The sequence below is a fragment of the Melitaea cinxia genome, chromosome 25 (genome assembly GCF_905220565.1).
Source record: "Melitaea cinxia chromosome 25, ilMelCinx1.1, whole genome shotgun sequence".
NCBI classification, from domain to species: Eukaryota; Metazoa; Arthropoda; class Insecta; order Lepidoptera; family Nymphalidae; genus Melitaea; species Melitaea cinxia.
In genome coordinates this window covers 7,145,951-7,167,293 of record NC_059418.1, presented here as the reverse complement: position 1 = coordinate 7,167,293, position 21,343 = coordinate 7,145,951, and the positions used below count along the sequence as shown (strand labels likewise).

The window sequence follows — 21,343 nt, the reverse complement described above, 5'->3', positions numbered from 1 at the left end:
AAAAAAAAAAAAAAAAAAACGATACGAACTGACGTTTAACGACTAACAAATAGACACTTTTGACCAAAATAACGCGTCACTTAGCATTTCCTTTAAAACACAAAGCTTTAGATTAGGAAAAACCGAATTTCGGGACCGTGGGGGGAAGGGGGGGGGGACGCTACCCCTGGTACCACTGTCACACCTCAGAACCCCATGGTTATGGAAATATCCATGGATAATAGTTATATATATATACGGTCGAATTGAGTAACCTCCTCCTTTTTTTGAAGTCGGTTAAAAATGGTAATACTTCAAGCTATTTCACATTGAAAATTCCCGTTTTTAAACTATCGACTCCAAATTTGATACGAATCTCCTATGTGTGATGTAGAAATGATCGATGAGCGGATTTTAGGATAACTCATGCTCAATAAGAATTACGGGGGTGGGCGTTAACAATGAAAATTTTAAATGTATGCAACTTCGAAACTACTGAACCAATTTTTATCAAATTTTTTAAGCATCTGTAATTTGGTCCAACTTGGGAGATAGGGTAGTTTTTATCTCAATTGGACCCAACAGGTGGCGCTGCTATTGGTATGTAACTCCGAAACTACTGAACCAATTTTTATCAAATTTTGTAAGCGTCTGTAATTTTGTTTGACTTGGAAGATATGGTAGTTTTTATCTCAATTGGACTCGATAGGTGGCGCTGCTATTGGTATGAAACTCCGAAACTACTGAACCAATTTTTATCAAATTTTTTAAGCATCTCTAATTTGGTCCAACTTGGGAGATAGGGTAGTTTTTATCTCAATTGGACCCAACAGGTGGCGCTGCTATTGGTATGTAACTCTGAAACTACTGAACCAATTTTTATCAAATTTTGTACGCATCTATAATTTTATCCAACTTGGGAGATAGGGTAGTTTTTATCTCAATTGGACCTGTTAGGTGGCGCTGCTATCAGTATGTAAGTTATCAAATTTGGTAGCTGTTTTCCGGGCAGAACAACATCTGCCGGGTTCGCTAGTATATATATATATATATATATATATCTAGCTAGTAGCTCTGAAACTACTGAATTAGTTTGTATCAAATTTTGTTAGCTTAAGTAATTTGGTCTCACTTGGAAGATATGATAGTTTTTATCTCAGTTGGACCCGGTAGGTGACACTGCTATTGGTATGTAAGCTATCAAATTTGGTAGCTATTTTCCGGGCAGTACAACGTCTGCCGGGTCCGCTAGTTAATAAATATACATAAATAAATGCTTCACATTCAACGGCTCCCAGTAAGATTTTCTCCTGTATCAGAGGTCCGGAAACACACACAATACACAAGCACAAGCGCCCAGACCACGACCAACGTCTATATGGCCAGTACAAATGTCTATCGTGAGCAGAGATCCAACCCGTGACCACCAGCACAACAACCGGTGCTTTTGACCGCTGCGCCAACGCGTCGTCAAATAATCGCAGTATAAACATGAGAAGAAATAACAAAATTGTAAGGAACTCCAAGTCCAACACAAACAATTTTGCAATTGCCTCAACATAAATTTAAAGTTTTCATTAAAAAGAAATTAATAGATAAAGCGTATTATTCGGTGCAGGATTACATAGTTGATAGAGATGTGTGGACTTAGTGACGCTGTATTATTTTCTGGAAAATATTACATTACTAATTTTGTACTAAAACACAGTCTGAATATTATTTTAATTTTTCAAAAGAGTAAAAAAACTCAGAATCTACATTCCGAATCGGTGATTTATTAATTAAAAAAATAAATAATAATCACTTTAAAATTTTAATTTGTAAAATGACGATTCGAAAGTGCTTTTGAAGCCTATTTGAATTAAGTTGTTTGTGATTTGATTTAAAGTCGCTCAACGTGCAATGGAACGGGCTATGCTTGGGGTCTCTCTCAAAGACAGGATTAGAAATGAGACTATCCGCGAGAGAACGAAAGTAACCGACATAGCCCACAGAATTAGCAAGTTGAAGTGGCAGTGGGCTGGTCATCTGTGTCGCAGGACCGATGGCCGTTGGAGTAGACGGGTCCTAGAGTGGAGACCGCGTCTTGGCAAACGTAGTGTGGGACGTCCTCCGGCCCGTTGGACCGACGATCTACGTAAGATTGCCGGTGTAGGCTGGATGAGGATTGCGGAAGACCGGGATGTGTGGCGCGAACTTGGGGAGGCCTATGTCCAGCAGTGGACTGCGATAGGCTGAAGTGTGTGTGTGTGTGTGTGTGATTTGATTTGAACATTGCACTCACTTAGCAAATGTTTCTCTGATGTTGCAGGCGTCCCGAGGCGACCGTACACTTGTTTGCCATTCTAGCAATTTAAAAAGCTTTAAATGTCATTCGGCTATAAATAATATCGTATACATAAAAATCTAATAAACATAAATTATATAACTCCTATATGTTACGAAATGCAATGTGCGGTTTCAGTTGTGAAGTTGTTTTTATTTTATGTAAGATATTATTTTTATACTACAATTTACTGGATTATTATAATTATAAAAAAATAATAATATAAGCTAACATCTGTAATATCTAGATCAGTGTTTCCCAAAGTGGGCGATACCGCCCCCTTGGCTGTAAGAGACTAAAAAAAAATGGTGGTTTTGTGTAGAGACTTGGGGCGATTTGTCATTTAATCTATAAGGACTCTCGACTTAAACTTGTGAACATCAACTAATATTCATTAAAAGATTGCTCAAAGGGGGCACTATAAATTTAAAAATAAGATTTCGTTTTTCTTTACTTTAAAATCTATACTTCAGTTATATGATTTTTTTTTTGTAAATGTACTCTAAGCTACTATCTACAGTAGAATTAAGGACGCGTTAAGATGGTTAAAGAATAAGCTATCGGACATTATAATGATACACATAGATATTATATACATTTTTACCACGCTTTTTTTTAAATATACATTTAGATCGGCAAACATGCGTATAGCTCACCTGATGGTAAGCGATTACCGTAGTTTATAGACGCCTGCAGCAATGAAGCCTGAAGCATAACAATTGGGTTGCTGAACCTACCCCCTATCCCCCCCAGAAGCTCTAGTCACCACGCTACGGGAACACAACATTGCTTGAAAGCAGTATTATTTAGCTGTGATCTTTTACAAGGCCGAGGTACTCCCTCAGTTAGCTGCTCCAGATTTTGAACAGAACATTTACTGCCGTGCTCTACCTCAGTTATACATAAGTTACTAGTAATAAAGTCTTTAAGCTTTTATGAAATAAACAGTATCGTTGAAATAGTGACAATATGATATGATTCATATGACAGGAATTTATTTCTTTAACAGGTCTACCAATCCAGGTCCTAAATTTCGGTCTAAAACTAGAAGGCCTTATAGATCTAGGCCCGAAATGGAATTACGTGTACAAACTTTCATCTTTCAATGATGATCACGAAATAATTTTAACCGATTCAATTGAAAAAAGTAATCCTAATGAAAAGAAAGATTTTGATATTTTAAACCATCATTTATTAACATCAGATGTTTCTGATACTGAAATATCTATAACCAACAAAGAAGACCCAAAGTATCAAGTTGAAGTAGATTTAAAACGTGGTGATAATAAAAAGAAAAAGAAAACTCGGAATAAGACATCGAAAAATAATAAAAAAACAAACAAACATAATACGAAACGATACAAATTTACTATGCAATTTGTTCCACTACGTAGCACGCATAAATTCGGTGAAGATACAGTTTCTGAAAGTTTCAATCAAAACGATGGAGCAGATAAGAGTACAAATAAAAATTTGAATAAAAATATACATTTGATAGGTGATAAATTAAATAGTACAAAGTTAAAAGACAATCCAAAAATATACAATTTCATTATACACATTTTCAAACAGTCTCTAAACATTTTCGATAAAATGAAGGAACTGGCTGCTGATGTGGAAAAAAAACAAAAAATCGAACTATTGAAAATACTTTATATTGAAAAATTTGGTGAATTTGTTAATGAAACCGAGAAGCATAAATTAAAAACGAAATTATCAACGCAAAATGTAATTCTGAATGTTATAGATGTGTCTAATAATATTTTAAAAAGACTTGTCAGTCATTTATATATAGATAATCAAGATACCAAGGGAAACAATATAAAAAGAAACACAGACATTTTAAAGGTATTCGAACGTGAAATCAAAAAAGAGAGAGATATAGAAAACAAACACGCTTGCAACAAATTAGGTGTATGTCGTAAGGATGACGAATACAGCGATTTTATTATTAAGGTTTTAAGTATAATCCTCCAAACTGATGATTATAAAATCAAACAGGCGACAAATTCTATGACAGAAACAGTAAAAAATAGTGATCTAACTAACTTAATGGATTATGAAACTGAAAAAAAATTACGTAAAACAATCAATGACATTGAAATGTGGGAAGCATCATTGTTACGATCAATGTTTGTTATATTAAACACAGTAATTAAAAATAAAAATCGACCTATATCAGTAATAGACAAAATTGATATAAAATTAGCCAATCGTACAGTAGTGTTTTACGATTTACTAAATATTATGAATGAAAATATGGGTACAGTGGAAAATAAAGTGAAACAGAGAGAGTGTATAAAAGATTTGGAAGATTGGAGGGATGGCAAGCGAAAAAACGTTCAAAGTAGTATTGAAGCTATAATAAAACAAATGATAGAGGGCTTAGAGAAATTAGATTACGAGATTAGAAAGGTTGTTAACGATGTAATTAAACTTCTAGTAAAACGTTGAAAATGAATTTATTTTATGTTATACGACTAGGAAAGCCAACAACCGCTATGGTTTAGTGGTTCGAGTGGTCGCTCCTACATGGAGAAAGAGGACTGTGCCAACAGTGGAATGTTACAGGCTGAATGCGATGCGAATGTGAGCGTAGCCAATAAATGTACGCCTGATGGTAAGCGGTTACTGTAGTCTGTAGACGCCTGCAAGCATCCCCCGACCTTGTCGAGCAGCTCTCTACCTTACTCACAGGAACACGACACTATTTGAGACCTGTAATATTTAGCTGTGTTTTTTTTTCCTAATATAATATCTAGATAAATTGTTTGGTTCATATAAATTCCTACATTGTTAATATTTTGTGCCGTTTTCGAGAACGTGGACCCTCATGACCATTATTCAAAATAATAAGTGCTGCTTACATATAACTATTTCAAGACTCATTCTTTTTTTAACCGACTTCCAAAAAAGGAGGAGGTTCTCAATTCGACTGTATTTTTTTTTTTTTATGTATGTTACATCAGAACTTTTGACCGGGTAGACCGATTTCGACAAATTTTGTTTTAATCGAAAGGTGGTGTGTGCCAATTGGTCCCATTTAAATTTATTTGAGATCTAAGAACTACTTTTCGAGTAATCTTTGATAACGCGTAGTTGCTTTACTATTTTTTCGTCGATCTACGTTGTATTACTTGTCGATGTAATTGAAGTCGGTTTTTTTTTCGTTTGCGAGCAAACACAATTATTCAATGGCTTATGTATTATCAAACATATTTGGCAGTTTTTTTTTAGTTTTCAAAACTGAAGCACGTAAAGGTAAATTAGGGGTAAACAAAAAAAAAAAAACACAAAATTGAAAATAAAACAAATTTATATAAATCTATAATATTTACTAAAATATTGTAATCATAGAAAAGAAACTTATATATCTTTTAATATATCTTTAATAGTACATAACCCTTTCCTGAGAAAATATTACGATTATTCATTTAAGTTAAAGTCATCATCAGGTATACTCTCTAGATCGGCTGATTTCATTGAAGACGGTTGAGTTTTGTCCGATGTTCTGTCTACATCAGTTTCAGACTCAGTAACTTTCTCACCTGCCTCATTTTCTCCAATTTGTGCATCAAGAGCTTCCATCAGTCTCTTATCGTCCATTTCCCCATCACTTAAATCTTCTAAATCATCCATATTAAATTTTTCATCACTATTCCCATTAACATGTTCAGTTTTATCCTTGTCTTCCTCAATTTTCTCACTAACTTTTTCTTTTGTACTTTCATTATCATTGATTGAAGTATCATTAGCTTCAGTAACTTTACCAGTTACAGTATCATTAAATTTCTCACTACTATCTGATTCTGTAACTTCATTTTCAGTATGAATTTGTGTGGGTTCTTCTGTATTTTCTTCTTTGTTAGTAACTTGTATTGCAACATTAGAACCATTAGTTTCATTTTCTTGTGTTAATTTCACTTCTTCGTTACAATTACTTATATCACTATTTACAATATCTGTATTATCGTGTAGAATATTTACAGTTTCTGATTTTTCAGTGTTTTCTATTGAATTTTTATTTGAATTATTATCTTCTTCTTTCATTTCTTCACCGTTTTCTTGCTTACCTAGCTCTATTTTATTACACTTTGAACTTATATCTATAGGTGAAGTTTCATTTACATTTTCATCACTGTTTGATTTCGCAATAGCTTCATCATTACTCTTTGCCGTTGATTCCGAATCAACTTTATCGTTATTATTTGATCTATCAAACAATGAATCAAAATCATCATTACTGACTGTTGGAGCGTCGTCGTTACCAAATAACGAATCATTATCCCCACTTTTATCGACTGATTTATTAAGCGATACATCGACTTTATCGACCGATTCATCAATTGTGTCATCCAAACTGTCGATTATATCGTTGATACCACGATTCAACTCAGTATCGAATTCGCTGACATTCAAAATGGAATCAAACGCCTTTTCAGCTTTAACTTTTCTACGTTTCTTCGGCACTTTACCAAGGAATCTTGGCGAGAATATAGTTTTTAGTGATAGAGATGTCAAATTATCGACTGTTTTCGATACGTCGAGCTCTGCATCACTATCTGTGTCCTCTGAATCCCAGTGTACATATTTGTCTGCATCAAAGGCTTGACGGATATCATCGTTTATGTTCACCATGTATCCGGGTTCACTTTTAATGCGTAAGCTTGATATGTTTGGGTATATAAGATTTTTGTCTAGACCATAGTCCTGTAAAAGAAATGAAAAATTATTTTTTAAGAGTTAATGTCCAAAAAACATTGTTATAATATATAGCTGGGTTGTTGCGAATATGCGCATCGACAAATGCGGAACATCTGCACTGAAACAGACATATGAATTCGCATCGCGCCAGCATTACCAGAGAACCAATATTTAATAGAGTTATATGACTCATTATGAAATAGATTTTATATATAATAATTTAAAAAAAAATCATTACATAAATAAAACTCCACACTTGACTCAACTCTATAATTGAAAAAATATATATATGAAAGATAACACATATTAAAATTTAATAAATTTTCTTTCATTTATAAGCATAAAATTAAAATATTTTGAAAAATCCTGAGATCTGTGATGTGACCTGACATCATCAGCATTAGTCAGCCTTCGATAATCCACATTCGCGTCTGCATCAGTGGATATCAAAATTATCAATTTTCAATTTTCAAAATTAGGTCTTAACACACAATACACAAGCACAAACTTCTAAATCACGACAAACATTTATGGCCTACATATGGCCATTACAAATGTCTGTCGTGAGCGGGGATTTAACCCGCGACAAGGTTAAGGTGGTAAGGTTAGTAGGTTAGAAAAGGAGATAAGTAAAGTAGGTAAGTAAGGAAAGTAGGTAAGTAAGGAAAGTAGGTAAGTAAGGAAATTAGGTAAGTAAGGAAAGTGTATAAGGTAAGCAAGTAGGTAGATATAATAAAAAAGCTTACATAAGGCACATCTGAGACATCATAATGTTCTCCGGACACGTTCTCGAGCAGGGGGTCACAGCGAGCCACTCGTACCTGTAGCGGTTTCAGAATGCGACGGATCTTGGGACTTATCACTACTTCTGTAACGAAATATTTATTTTAATATCTATACAAATAAATAATACACGATACATATACCAAAATATAATTTTTTTTGATAATTTTTGTCTATCTGTTTGTTCCGGCTAATCTCTGAAACAGTCTGACCGATTTTGACGGGACTTTTGCTGGTAGATAGCTGATGTAATCAGGAGTAATTTAAGTAACTTTCATTTTATAAATGATTTTATTCATTTTGTAACTCTGCGAACGGAACAGCATTTGAATTTTCAAATTTTTCAATCAAATCTCAAGAGCTGTAAGTTTGAAATGAAAAATTGTTTATGTTTTTTTTTTTTTTTTTTTTTTTATAACGATATATATCCACGGGCTTATAATGCCCGTGCTCTTGTTATTCCAATTATTTGTTTGTTACTCTCGATACCTTGGCACCTACATATGCAACTTAGAGACTAATTAAACTAAGCTTAGTATCACTAATCCTACGTGAGTCCACCGACCAAAATTTAAAGTTATGCTATCTTAATTTACTTATATATATAATTACTACTATTTATTATTACTTTTTCCTTTTCGTCACTTTTATCTTACAATTGTCCAGGGGTAGAAGCTGTGTACATTTCTTGAAATTTTTGTATTTATACTGTTATTTTTATTATCTAAGTTTATATTTACACTTATATGCTAGTTATCATATATTTACACTTATTTCCTAGTTACCTTATATATACACTTATGGCCTACTGGCCTACTTACAATATACACTTAGCCTAGGTTACTGTTAGTAAGTTTTTTTTTTTTTTTTTCGTTTTTTGTTTCTTTTTTATATATATTCTTATATATTTATCACCATATATGTATTTTTTTTTTAAATTAATATTATATAATTAATCTTAATTAATTTGTTACACATGTTAAGTATAAATAATTTGTACACGTTATGTTATATGTAATTAATCCTATTTAATTTAGTAATTATTATTTATATTTATATAATTAATCGTATTTAATTTAGCACTTAGTACTTATGTTTATATACACACTATTTATTTATTCAACAAGTGTCTTCACACGTCAATAGTTTTCAACATGTCGAGCACACTCTCAGTGACGGCGGCATCTCTGTGATGAATCGCCATCTTGAGACTGTGCTCGAGTATTTTCTTATCCGCGGTCTCCGCTGCCCTCGCCACAAAGCGACCAATTGCGTCGTCACGGTCGTCGGTGTAATAAAAATTGTTTATGTTAGAAAATCCATTATTCGTGTAAAGCTACATAGCATCGCAGTAACTTTTTTTCACAAATTAATGCGGATGATACCGACGGGGGACAGCAAGTTAATTATATAATTATACCGGAAGCAGTCACTAACAGTGACGAAAAACAAAGTTTGCAAAGACGACAACGTGTCGCACGGTATTTAGTTTGATAGACGACTTTATTATATTTCCTGCCTTTTTGTGTACGAGAGTAGAGGCCGTACACCGTCAAAGCAAGAGAAGTACAGAGCATGATCAAGTTATCCTACCTTTCTCCTTCTGTACACATGTAATTCTGTGCCTTATCAAACTTTTCTGCGAGTAGAAATGTTTATTGCAGTTACTGCAGTCAGCTGAAACAAAAATTTTAATCTTATAATTTGTATCGACCGATTCGCTTAGACCGAATATAAAATCATCATATCAAATATTTCGATCTAGCGGGCACATCGTTACATAGCTTAATTGGCTAGAGCACCGACATGGTCGGTCGGAGATGCAGGTTCGATCCCCGTTGGAACGGTCGATTTTTGATATGGTATTAAAAATTGTTTAAATCTTTTATTGTTATTGAACAAAAAATTTAATGAAAAATAATAGTATCAGTAAATCAAGCCGGAGAAATAATAATGCGAGCGAGATGAAAACTATTACGAGTATATATTTGCATCACAAAAATAATTAATAGCAACGCGTGGGCACGGGTCGGCTAGTATACAACAAAGTCGGCTAGTATACAAGTTAGTTGTGCCCTACAGTTTCAACCGCGTTTATTAAAAAAAAAAAAAGATACATTATACAACCTATAGCCTTTCTCGGTAAGCGGACTATCCGATATAGAAAGAATTATACAAGGGAGCCAATAGTTTCTAAGCTTATAATATTAGTATAGATAAAAATGATATGAAGTTTTAAAGTATTCAAATAATTTGCTTTGTTTCTTATTAAAGGAAAATTGGACATATATTGGGAAGTTTCAGAATACGTACGATTATTCAAGATTTACGCGTTTAACATTTCTAGTCTAACAAGACAAGGCAAAATCTGTCAGGCCAGCTAAATAACAGCCCTTGCAATGCTCCTGGTGTTGCAGGTGTCTGTAGGCTACGGTAACCGCTTACCATCAGGTGGGCCGCACGTTTGCTTGCATCCTCATCATCATTATTCATCATCAAAACAGCCTATCACAAAAATCTCGGTTCTCTGCAGTCCCCATCCAGCCTCGGGAATAGTGGAGCTACCGTTAACTAAGGGCCGAAGTGCCTGTGTCGATATCATTTGAGGTAAGGTAAGATGGGTAAGCAGGTTGGTGACCGCAGAGCTGGCTTTGTCGCACCAATGACGCTACTTCCCATCTCCGATCAGTGTATAACTAGGTCGACAAACAAGCGTACGGCTCACCTGATGGTAAACGATTACCATAGCCTATAGACGCCTGCAACACCAGAAGCATCGCAAGCGCGTTGCCGACCCAATCCCCAATCCCCCCAGGAGCTCTGGTCACCTTACTCACTAACGGGAACACAATACTGCTTGAAAGTAGTATTCTTTAGCTGTGATCTTCTGTAAGGTCGATCAACTTCCCCAGTCGGGTGCTACATATTTCAAGCTGGACATTTCCTGCTGTGCCCTACTTCAATTAACCTGTCATCAGTCTATATATATAAGCCAGCCATCCATCCGTTTCTACTATTCCAAGTTCATAGTGGAACTTCCTTATCCCCTAGTCACCACTTATTAGCTATTTTAGTGATATATAAAAATAAATAAAATCTATAAGCATATAAATACCTCCTTGCTTCGGACATTTGTGAATATTGAGCAACGTCTTCCTCGGGAATGTTTTCTTACAGTCCGTGCATTGTATGTCTTTATTATGTTTCCTGATGGACTTCTTATCGGCATGCCTAAAAAATATAACAGACCATTTGATAGTTGAAAGGATTATGTTCTCAATTAGACTACATTTTTGGGAGCAGCGTTCTGGAATAAGATCCCTTTACCTACTTGGAGAAAGAGGCCTATGCCCAGCAGTGGGATGTCACAGGCTAATTTAACATTTATACTCACTTAGCATATGCGTGCGATCTCATGTGGTTACTTAGCGACCTGTGGTTGTCGAACTGCACCTTGCATATTTTGCATTTGTGGACCGGGGGCGGTGATTTGCTCCTGCCGTTCGATGTTCTCAAAGTCCTAGGGGGCAGTGTCTTTATTAACAACCTGGAATGTTAAAAAACGAGCGTGCTTTAGACGACACGACTGAAGTAAGACTTCTTTGGCTCCATCTAACTTATATCTATCTCACTCTCAACTTCCGTGCATATAGAAGTTTTACTTCAAAATCATCAATAACGCTTTTAAAGATTTTTTTTCTGTGCAGTTAAACGTGAAATAAATGTATATGAGTAAACATACTCGCAAACAAAAAAAAAAAAAAAATGGTTAAAAAAGTCGGTTAATTATTTACATTATTAATATTTTGCATGACAAGTGTTTCAATAAGAAATTGTCTTCTTTTAACTTAAGTATCAATCATTTCTTTTTTTTTTTAGTTAAGTAACATTAGTTTTGCAACTTTTGCAGACTGCAATAAAATTTCATTTTTTATTTTTAAAAGTATGTTGTACGCGTCCTTATTGGCATTCATAGCAGTGCTTGTATTGATGTTATATAATATTTAAATGAATTGTGTCCAAAATAAATTTGTATATATAAAAATTTCGTGTCACGATGTATGTTCCAGATAAACTACGAAACTACTGAACCAATTTTTATCAAATTTTGTAAGTATCTGTAATTTGGTCCAACTCGGGTGATAAGGTAGTTTTTATTTCAATAGGACCCGGTAGGTAGCGCTGCCGAGTCCGCTAGTAAATCTAAAAAATGAATACGCAAAGCAAAAACTTTGTACCTTTTTATGAAAATTGCGCGGACGGAGGACTATGAAATTTTGCACTTATAGTTTATGATTTATATATAGTGAAGAATACCAAATTTTTTTAAAAATACATTAAATCAATAAAAAAAAAAAAAAAAAAACATTAAAAACATTACCATGTACCGATACAGACACGCATAAATACTCTTTTGTTTAATGTACTAACTTATAATTGAAATTATTTATGGTCGAATTTAGACCACTGGGCGACCACTATTACTTATAAAGGTATATACTAACTTGACTCTCTTGCTCGGTATCTCCTTCTTGACCTGTATGTCTCTATCACGAGGACGCTTCATCCTTGGAGTCAAGTACGAGTCTTCCTCCATTTTGATATTAGATCTTTTCAATATCGACTTGGGCTGTTCTGTTTTCTTTGATTTCTGAAAATAATTTCAATGGATACTAATATCGACTGACTATGACATGCTATGTTCTGGTATATACACGCACATGATGTGTATACAAGGGAATGACAATTACTTTTTTTTTTATATATCACCAGGTCGGCATACAAGTGTACGGCTCACCTGATGGTAAGCGATTATCGTAGCTTATAGACACCTACAACACCAGAAGCATCGCAAGCGTGTTGCCGACCCAATCCCCAACCCCCCCAGGAGCTCTGGTCACCTTACTCACCAACAGGAACACAATACTGCTTGAGAACAGTATTATTTAGCTGTGATCTTCTGTAAGGTCGAGGTACTACCCCAGTCGAGCTGCTCCATATTTTGAGCAGGAAATTCCTGCTGTGCCCTACCTCAGTTAATTAAACCACACCATTTACAAGATATATACAATACATCAGTCACATAGAAGTTTAGTCACGAGATACGTTTACAATTGAACTTAGACCACTGCTTTGATTCAAACAGGATTTTTTTTTTATTAAGATGGTGCACATAATGAAATATTATGCTCAAAATTTGGATATTCAGCCCGACTTGGAAAGTACCTCGACCTTACAGAAGATCACAACTAACTATATCATCAAACAGTGTCGAGTTCCTGTGGTGAGTAAGGTGATCAGAGTGACTGCCTGGGATTGGTGATAGGGTTGGCAATGCTTGCGATGCTTCTGGTGTTGCAGACGTCTATAAGCTACGGTAACCACTTAGTATCAGATGGATATGAACGTAAATGGTTTCACATACATTTAAGGAAGTAAATTTCGATCCCTGCACATGACACATTCGTATTGGCTATAGTGATGTTTGCCGTGGTCTGGGTGTTTGTGTAGTAGCCTCATAGAACACGTTAAGCCGCCGTTCCCGATTGTTAGCATGTACACCTGATACCGGTCGTTACTCATAGAAAGGAATATATCCGCCAACCCATGTTGTAGCAGCGTGGTGGATTAAGCTCTGATCCTTCTCCTAGATCCCCATCTGGGAGAAGGATCAGAGCCTCTTTCCCCAAAGAGGCCTATGCCCAGCAGTGCGATATTACAAGGCTGAAGCGAAGTAAATTTACTTATATATTATTATTATATAAGCTACATGCTTATGTAAATGGACTATCCAATGGTAAAAAAAAAATTGAATTCAAACCAGTATGATTGGGAGTAGCGCGTTCAAACGAACAACATTACAGCTTCATAATATTAATACAGATATAAAATAAATCAACATTTACCTGCATCTTACTCAGGAGAACGTCGTCTTCGTTGTACCTCTTAGTGCCTCTAAGACGCGGTGGACTGGGCTGTTTGCTTCTCAGCGATCGAGATTCAGTTCGACTGTCTCTACTGTCCCGGCTCTCTCTTTTTGAGCTACTCGATATCTGTAATGAAAGAAAAAACGAGTGTGCTTTAGACCACACGACTGAAGTAAAACTTCTTTTCTCCATCTAATTGCCCGATCACACTCTCCGTAACGCTCTCGTCACGCATTCACCAGCTTACTATCCAAGTCAAGCGTGCATAAAGAAGTTAAGAAGTTTTATTCCAAAAATGAGAGTGCTTTAGATCACACAACTGAAGTATAGGGAAGGCTTTTTCCAGCAGCGGACTGTAATAGTTGGTAGCTAATAATATTTGGTTGGTTGGTAAAAGATGTGGTATCCAACAGATTAAAATTTTCAATGTATTTATATATGAAATGACATCTAATTTCTAACTTTACAAATGACTCAAGGAGGTTCTAAATTTCACTGTATTTTTTATGTGTGTGTGTGTGTGTGTGTGTGTGTGTCTATTTGTAACTTTTTACCGGGTGTTCCAATTTTAAGAATTCTTTTTTTTTTAATGGAAAGAGATCAGACAAGTAGTTTTTGACTCATATCCAGTGAGGAGTATTTACTTGAATATTTTTTTTTGTATACCTGGTACATTGTATTACTAGTCGATATAGTTGAAGTCGATTTTTTTTTCGTTTGTGAGCAAAACTTATTGTGTGTGATTTTCGTAAAAATTAAAAGGTGAAAGTTTCATTGCTAACTGTAAAAAAGTGCTTTTTTATATACAACCAGGTCGGTAAACAAGCGTACCGCTCACCTGATGCTAAGCGATTACCATAGCCCATATACGTCTGTAACACCAGAAGCTAACAAGCGCGTTGCCGATCCTACCCCCTATCCCCCCAGGAGCTCTAGTCACCTTACTCACACAGGAACACAACACTGCTCGAAAACAGTATTACTTAGCTGTGATCTTCTACAAGTTCGAGGTACTACCCCAGTCGGGCTACTCCATATTTCGAGCTGGATATTACCTACTGTGCCCTACCCCAGTTACTACAGTACAGTACTTACATTAGTCCTCTCGTCTCTTTTGTTCTTTCCACTCTTACTGGACTTGTTTCTAGTTTTCAACGTATTTTCGGTGGAGTCCTCATTAATAAATACGGGTTCTGTGACTCCAAGGATGCAGTCTCCTGCGTCAGGCTAGAACAAACATACAATATGATTATATTAAGACTAGCTGTGCCCGCGGCTTCGCCCGCGTTGAAATTAGTGTGTCACAAAATTTTCCCAGCAAACTACCAGTGAAACTCTCATCAAAATCGGCTTAGCCGTTCCGTAAACCTTCCTCTTGCTAATGGTGGAGCCCTCTCTCCAATGCTGAAACCGCATGAAAATCCGTTCAGTAGATTTTGAGCGAATCGATTACATACACTTTTGGGGACTTCGTTTTATAATACACTAACTGTTGCCCGCGACTACGTCCGCGTGGTTATGAAGATATGCATTACTATTAAGATGTTTAACGCAATTTTTTTTTTATTTCAGTCACTTGAAATGCTTATCAAACTGAGTAACTTTTTAAAAGGCACATTTCAGTATAATTATTAGTTATTTTTATAAAACCTCTCTATACACCACATTTTTAGTTTTATTTTCAAGCTGTATATGTTTCATACAAAATATCAACCCCAATTAAACCCACTTAGCGGTGGAATATCGTAAGATCCGTTCTCAGCGGACGTCTGCTATCTATAATCTACTTCCCTGCCAAATTTTATCTTTGTTCAACCTGGATGGATAGACCATCCAGCGGTTTTGAGTTCTCGGAGTCAGTGACCTTTTTTTATATATATATAGATTACGATGCATTATTTGGACACCTTCTCATCATCTATAAGGCATACATTTTAAATTTCAAGTGTCTTACTTCAAAAACATGGGACTTTCACACAAACTTCTAACCCCCGTTTTACCCCCTTAGGGGTCGAATTTCGTAAAATTCGTTCTTAGCGGATGTCTACGCCTTATAAGGAGCCATCCTGCCAAATTTCAAGTTTTTAGGTGTTATAGTTTCGGAGATTTCGTGATAAGTGAGTCAACCTACCATCCCCCGTTTTAACCCTAAAAGGGTATTGATTTCTAAAGATACATTATTTAGACACCTTCTCATCATCTATAGAGCATACATTTTAAATTTCAAGTCTCTTACTTCAAAAACATAGGACTTTCATACAAACTTGCAACCCCCGTTTTACCCCTTTAGGGGTCGAGTTTCGTAAAACCCGTTCTTAGCGGATGCCTACGTCTTATAAGGAGCCTACCTGCCAAATTTCAAGTTTGTAGGTGTTATAGTTTCGGAGATTTCGTGATGAATGACCTTTCGCGTTTATATATATTATAGATTATAGATTATAGATAATTTTTATATATTGACTAGCCCGGTGGCGCAGTTTGTAGGGTGCTTTCTGTTCGATTACCGCTTGAATTGAAATGAATTTTATCTTCGTCTATGGCTTATTAATATTGTTCATTCATGTGCTCTGTGTCACTTTACTATACTTACAATATTACTCTATTGCCTGTGGTCGGAAGTACGCCATATTTGTTTACTATTTAAGACTATTCCAAAAAAAAATAGAATGTATGTCATCATATTTGCAATTAAACAGTGCTCATTTTGATGTAAGATTTATTTATTAAACATCTGGGTGAAAGTAACTCGAACAATATATATTAATGTACCTGTGTATACCTGCCAACCCTGAAGTTATGCCAGGAAAATAATAGACAACCCAATGTTTGTATTTTCTAAAGACTTCAAACTGTCGGTAGGTAACTCGTAGGTACGTTTTTAAAGAAATATGAATGTTTCAATTTGGAATTATCATCAATCAACATAGCCTGATCAGAATTTTTCAGGCAACCCTTTCGAGAATTTTGTCTAATATACTAAAATATATATACCTAAAATAATTTTCATTCATTAACCAGATGAGTGAAATTTGTCTCTGGTTCGTATCTTCTATCATTAAACATATTTGTAGAGACCAAAATAAACATAAAAACAAAAAAAGAAAAGCATCCATTACCCTTACCGCTCCCCTAGGCATCGCCTGTTGAGGCAGGCCTAATCTCAACCTCGTTCTCTTGTTAGTGTGCCTGCACATTTCTAGAAATTCATAGAAATCGTTCACTTTATCAACGCACAGTTCGCATATCAGAGGTGGCATTTTGTCATCTTGATGAACCTGAAAAGGATAATTTTTTTTTATTTATACTTCATCGTGCTTCATCGTACATAATACATATTAAACATATTTCTAGATAGTTAAACTACACAGGTAGTACAATGGGTAGACTAAAGCCCGATCCACATCATAGTGCTCATCTCAATAGGGTAAAGAAGAAACCATAGAAGGAACGTTGTCGGAGTGCGATTTGATCAGGATACAGCCATTGTATCATGTTTAAACCAGTATTTTACTAGATCTAGATCGAACCGAGACCTAACTGAGAACTTTATGTGGATCAGGCCTTATGGCTATTTAGCTATTTCTACCAGACAACACAATTTTATAAATGCGAATAAATCAATAAAGCTAAGTTCTAAACTCAAAAAGAGCTAGACTAATTCTGTGAATCCATTTTTTTTTTCTTTTTATTTGGGAAAACAAACAGTTTTGTTTTTTAATACTTTGGAGATTTCCATGTAATGAAAAAATTGGTATAACCGTAAAATTCAAAATGGCTGAATCAATGCGTCTAATTATTATTTTTTTAATTTTGAATACTTAGAAAAAGTTCTTATGGATTAAAAACCAAAATAATCACACAGGGTATTGGAAAATTTCAGATAAGTAAACATTATTTAAGCTTTTTTTTACCGACTTCAAAAAAAAGAAGTTAGTCAATTTGACCGTATATATATATTTTTATGTATGTTCGGGCATAACTCCGTCGTTTATGAACTGATTTTGATGATTCTTGTTTCGTTGGAAAGGAGATATCCCTAGTTTGGTCCCAGAGAAATCGAGGGAAACTCTCGAAAAGCCGCATAACTTTTTACTGGGTGTACCGATTTTGAAGATTTTCAATTTAATCAAAAGCCGATGTTTATCATGTGGTCACATTTAAATTTCATCGAGATCTGATTACAACTTTTGGAGTAGTCTTTGATAATGCGTATTTACTCAACAATTAATTTGTTTGTACCTATGTTGTATTACTTGTCGATATAATTGAAGGCGGCAATTATGTATTTAACAGTTCTTAAGACAGGACATCTGTGCTGCTAGTAAGCTATACAATATTTTATCTAAATATAAATTACTTAAACATAATTTTAAAATGTTAAACGCTGCCTTGGTTTTTAAACGGTTTTATTTAGCTCACCCCGTTTGTTTTATTTTTTTATTTTTTATTTATTATTTATTCTTGGGTCAAATTTAGTAATTCAAATTTCACCCTCTTCCTGTCAACCGATTAATCTGAAATTTTGTATACACTTTGGATTTTGGTGACAATACAATTATGTTTATTCATTATCATTATAAATTCAAGATGGCCGCCGCTACAAAATGGCGGATAATTTATGTTTTATTATTCCCATCAATATGGGTATCAAATGAAAGGGCTTAACAAGCAGGATACAATATACTATAAAAAATTGAAATACAAGATGGCGGCCGCTACAAAATGGCGGATAACGTAGGTTTTATCAATCCCATCAATATGGGTATCAAATGAAAGGGCTCAACAAGCAGAATACAATATACTATAAAAAATTGAAATACAAGATGGCGGCCGCTACAAAATGGCGGATAACGTAGGTTTTATCGATCCCATCAATATGGGTATCAAATGAAAGTGCTCAACCAGTATAATCAATGTACTATATAAAATTAAAATCCAAGATGGCGGCCTCTACAAAATGGCGGATAACTTAGGTTTTATCAATCCCATCAACATGGGTATCAAATGAAAGGTCTCAACAAGTAGAATACAATTTACTATGCAAAATTGAAATCTAAGCTGGCCGCCGCTACCAAATGTCTGATAACAATTTTTTATCAATCCCACCAATATGGGTATCAAATAAAAGGGCTTGACAAGAAGAATACAGTGCACTATACAACCTCAATATTTAAGATGGGCCTTGCAATAATGAAGCACTAAATGAATTAAACAGAATGCGAAATAAAAACTAAAAACTAGAAAATAAAAATAGGTAAAAAAACTTTTTAAGTTAAACGGTTTTATGTTAAACATACATTGCAATGTTTAAGATAAATGTACTAAAAACCAAAAAATAATAAAATAGATACAGTCGTGGGAATTATAAACATATGCATAGACTAGACTAAAATAAAACCGTGGGGCACGTCAATTGTCTACAAATTATCGACTTAATGTGCGATAGAAGAATCGTTTAATTCGTCGTTAAAATAGGCAGTTGGCCCGCAGACGGTGAGGAAATTACTTACTATTTTCTTGCTCATGGAAATTCCAATAGTTATACACTCCATGTAAATAAAAGAGATCTTTCAACTAGTTTATCGTTGGACATTCACACTGCTGGCTGGCGAGGAATCGTTTCACTGCTCGTAGTTTGTCTTTAATCGACAAAACATATGATAAAAGTACTACTCGCTCACCACTATGAAACCCTAAAACTCGCTTATAATCGAGCTTGCTAGCTTGTTTCCACATTCTAGCCCTACTTATCACACGTCCATCGTTGTCGGTTGAACAACTGCCTAATTATAGTGTAACATTACAAAACAAACATTTTAATCAACGATTGTAGACAATTGACGTGCCCCACGGTTTTATTTTAGTCTAGTCTATGCATATGTTTATAATTCCCACGACTGTATCTATTTTATTATTTTTTGGTTTTTAGTACATTTATCTTAAACATTGCAATGTATGTTTAACATAAAACCGTTTAACTTAAAAAGTTTTTTTATTTTAGATATACTGTTTGGGCCACGTTTTTTAGGTTGGAGCCGGGGGGGACACCATACAACCGTGACCCAGGGTAAACTTAAAAAAAATATGTAAGTCCTGTAAGAATTGTGGCTATTAAGCTAGCTCCTCCTGACTGAATGACTACATAAGTACCAACTGGTGACCCCCATGGTGTTCAACGTGTTAAGGTTGTCCCTTTTTAATAAGCAGTCTATTACAACGCAATTTACTTTCAATGTTGTTCAAATGTTGATGATGGTGAAACTATGGTAATGAGGACTGGCCTAGTTTTAAAATTTACCCCCTGTTCAATAGTAGTAATAAATCATAAAAATAAGTGGTTTCACAGCTTTACTTAGTGCTAACTTATATTTCTCATAAAAAGAACACGATATGAAAAAAAACTAAGCACAGTTATTGTTTTTATAATTATAAGTTTTAAGGTTAATAACCAGGTTTCATAAGGAATTGGATGAAATTTTAAAACTTAAAAATGTAGGCCACTAACAAAACATTGTCAATATATACAAAACACTGAGTTAAAATCTAATTTGTCGTTGTAACTATACGCTAAACATTATATATACAATACTTATCATATTAGAATGAAAAATTAATGTTATATTAACCTCTATTTGAACGCATTCACGAATTTTCTGTTTGAGTTCGACTTCGGCGCCGTCTAAATGTACAACGTTCTGTATTATTGGCATTTTGTAGCCAGCACCAGCACCACACAGGCGACATGCTCGATATATCTCGTATATCGTCTGTTTTTCTATCTTCGAATTTATAAAACCATCCATTATTTAATTTCTTCACCATTCACAATATCAATAATAGTATTATTGCCGCTTAGACATAGACGCCATTTATAATGTTGCCATGTTATTGTTGTTTGGATTTCATAAATATAGATCTCAAAGAAGTCAAAGTGAACTGCCGTAAAAATAAATAGTTGAAAAAGCCTAGCTATTTACTTATACATTGTCTTTAATTATAAATTAAAAAAGTGTACTCATGATTAATATGAGTGAATTTAGGGGCGCTGTATTTCATGCAGGATTTCACTAATTCCGTACAAAAAAATATTTTATAAAGTAACTGCGGAGTTTCACGTCGATTCTGCAAAATCTACATTCCGAATCAGTATTAGCTTCAATTTTAAGTATAATTAATTCATTGACTTTGCCGGTGTGCACTACTGTCACGACAGAAAACAAATTAAACCCAATAATTAAATTAAATAATTTGATGGAATTATAAATTTAATGTAATTTACAAAACTAATTGTAAGTAATTTTTTACATTTATTTATATATTATTTTAAGTTACCTCGCATATGAAAATAAATAAAACTTTAATAATGAAAAGTATCAGTAAGTATTGAAAAGTATCAGTAAGAATCAGTATTATTTCTTGGCAACATTAAAATGATGTCATTAATGCAATTTATTCTACTCTATGCATTAATGTTAATGAATGGTTAATGACATGGAGCATAGAGAAAATCAAAAAGTAAAATAACTTGCTTATACAGGAGAAAATGCTCCATGGTTAATGAGGTTTTAATGACATATTGAGCTCCAAGCAAAGAATATAGTACTCTCTACCGAGAGCAGGGCTG

The 21,343-nt window shown here is 34.6% G+C and overlaps 1 protein-coding gene across 1 annotated transcript; it reads right to left on the bottom strand.

The window, feature by feature from the left end:
• Window positions 1-5,676: 5,676 nt before the first annotated feature.
• Window positions 5,677-20,597, bottom strand: LOC123666082. Its single transcript, XM_045600290.1, has 10 exons — window positions 20,346-20,597; window positions 16,836-16,994; window positions 14,815-14,946; window positions 13,699-13,845; window positions 12,298-12,443; window positions 11,187-11,339; window positions 10,908-11,023; window positions 9,386-9,469; window positions 7,756-7,877; window positions 5,677-7,015 (listed from the first exon to the last, which is right to left on the bottom strand). Exons 1-10 carry the CDS (start codon window positions 20,520-20,522, stop codon window positions 5,732-5,734), a joined length of 2,520 nt encoding a protein of 839 aa, XP_045456246.1. The 5' UTR covers window positions 20,523-20,597; the 3' UTR covers window positions 5,677-5,731.
• Between the last annotated feature and the right edge of the window lie 746 nt (window positions 20,598-21,343).

Excerpts from the sequence above, each read along its gene's own strand:
- LOC123666082 (XM_045600290.1), bottom strand. The coding sequence starts at position 20,522 with ATGGATGGTTTTATAAATTCGAAGATAGAAAAACAGACGATATACGAG. Across the intron at positions 13,846-14,814 it reads AAAGAGACGAGAGGACTAAT|ATATCGAGTAGCTCAAAAAG; the intron begins GTAAGTACTGTA and ends CTTTCATTACAG. Across the intron at positions 7,878-9,385 it reads ATGTGTACAGAAGGAGAAAG|AAGTAGTGATAAGTCCCAAG; the intron begins GTAGGATAACTT and ends ATTTCGTTACAG.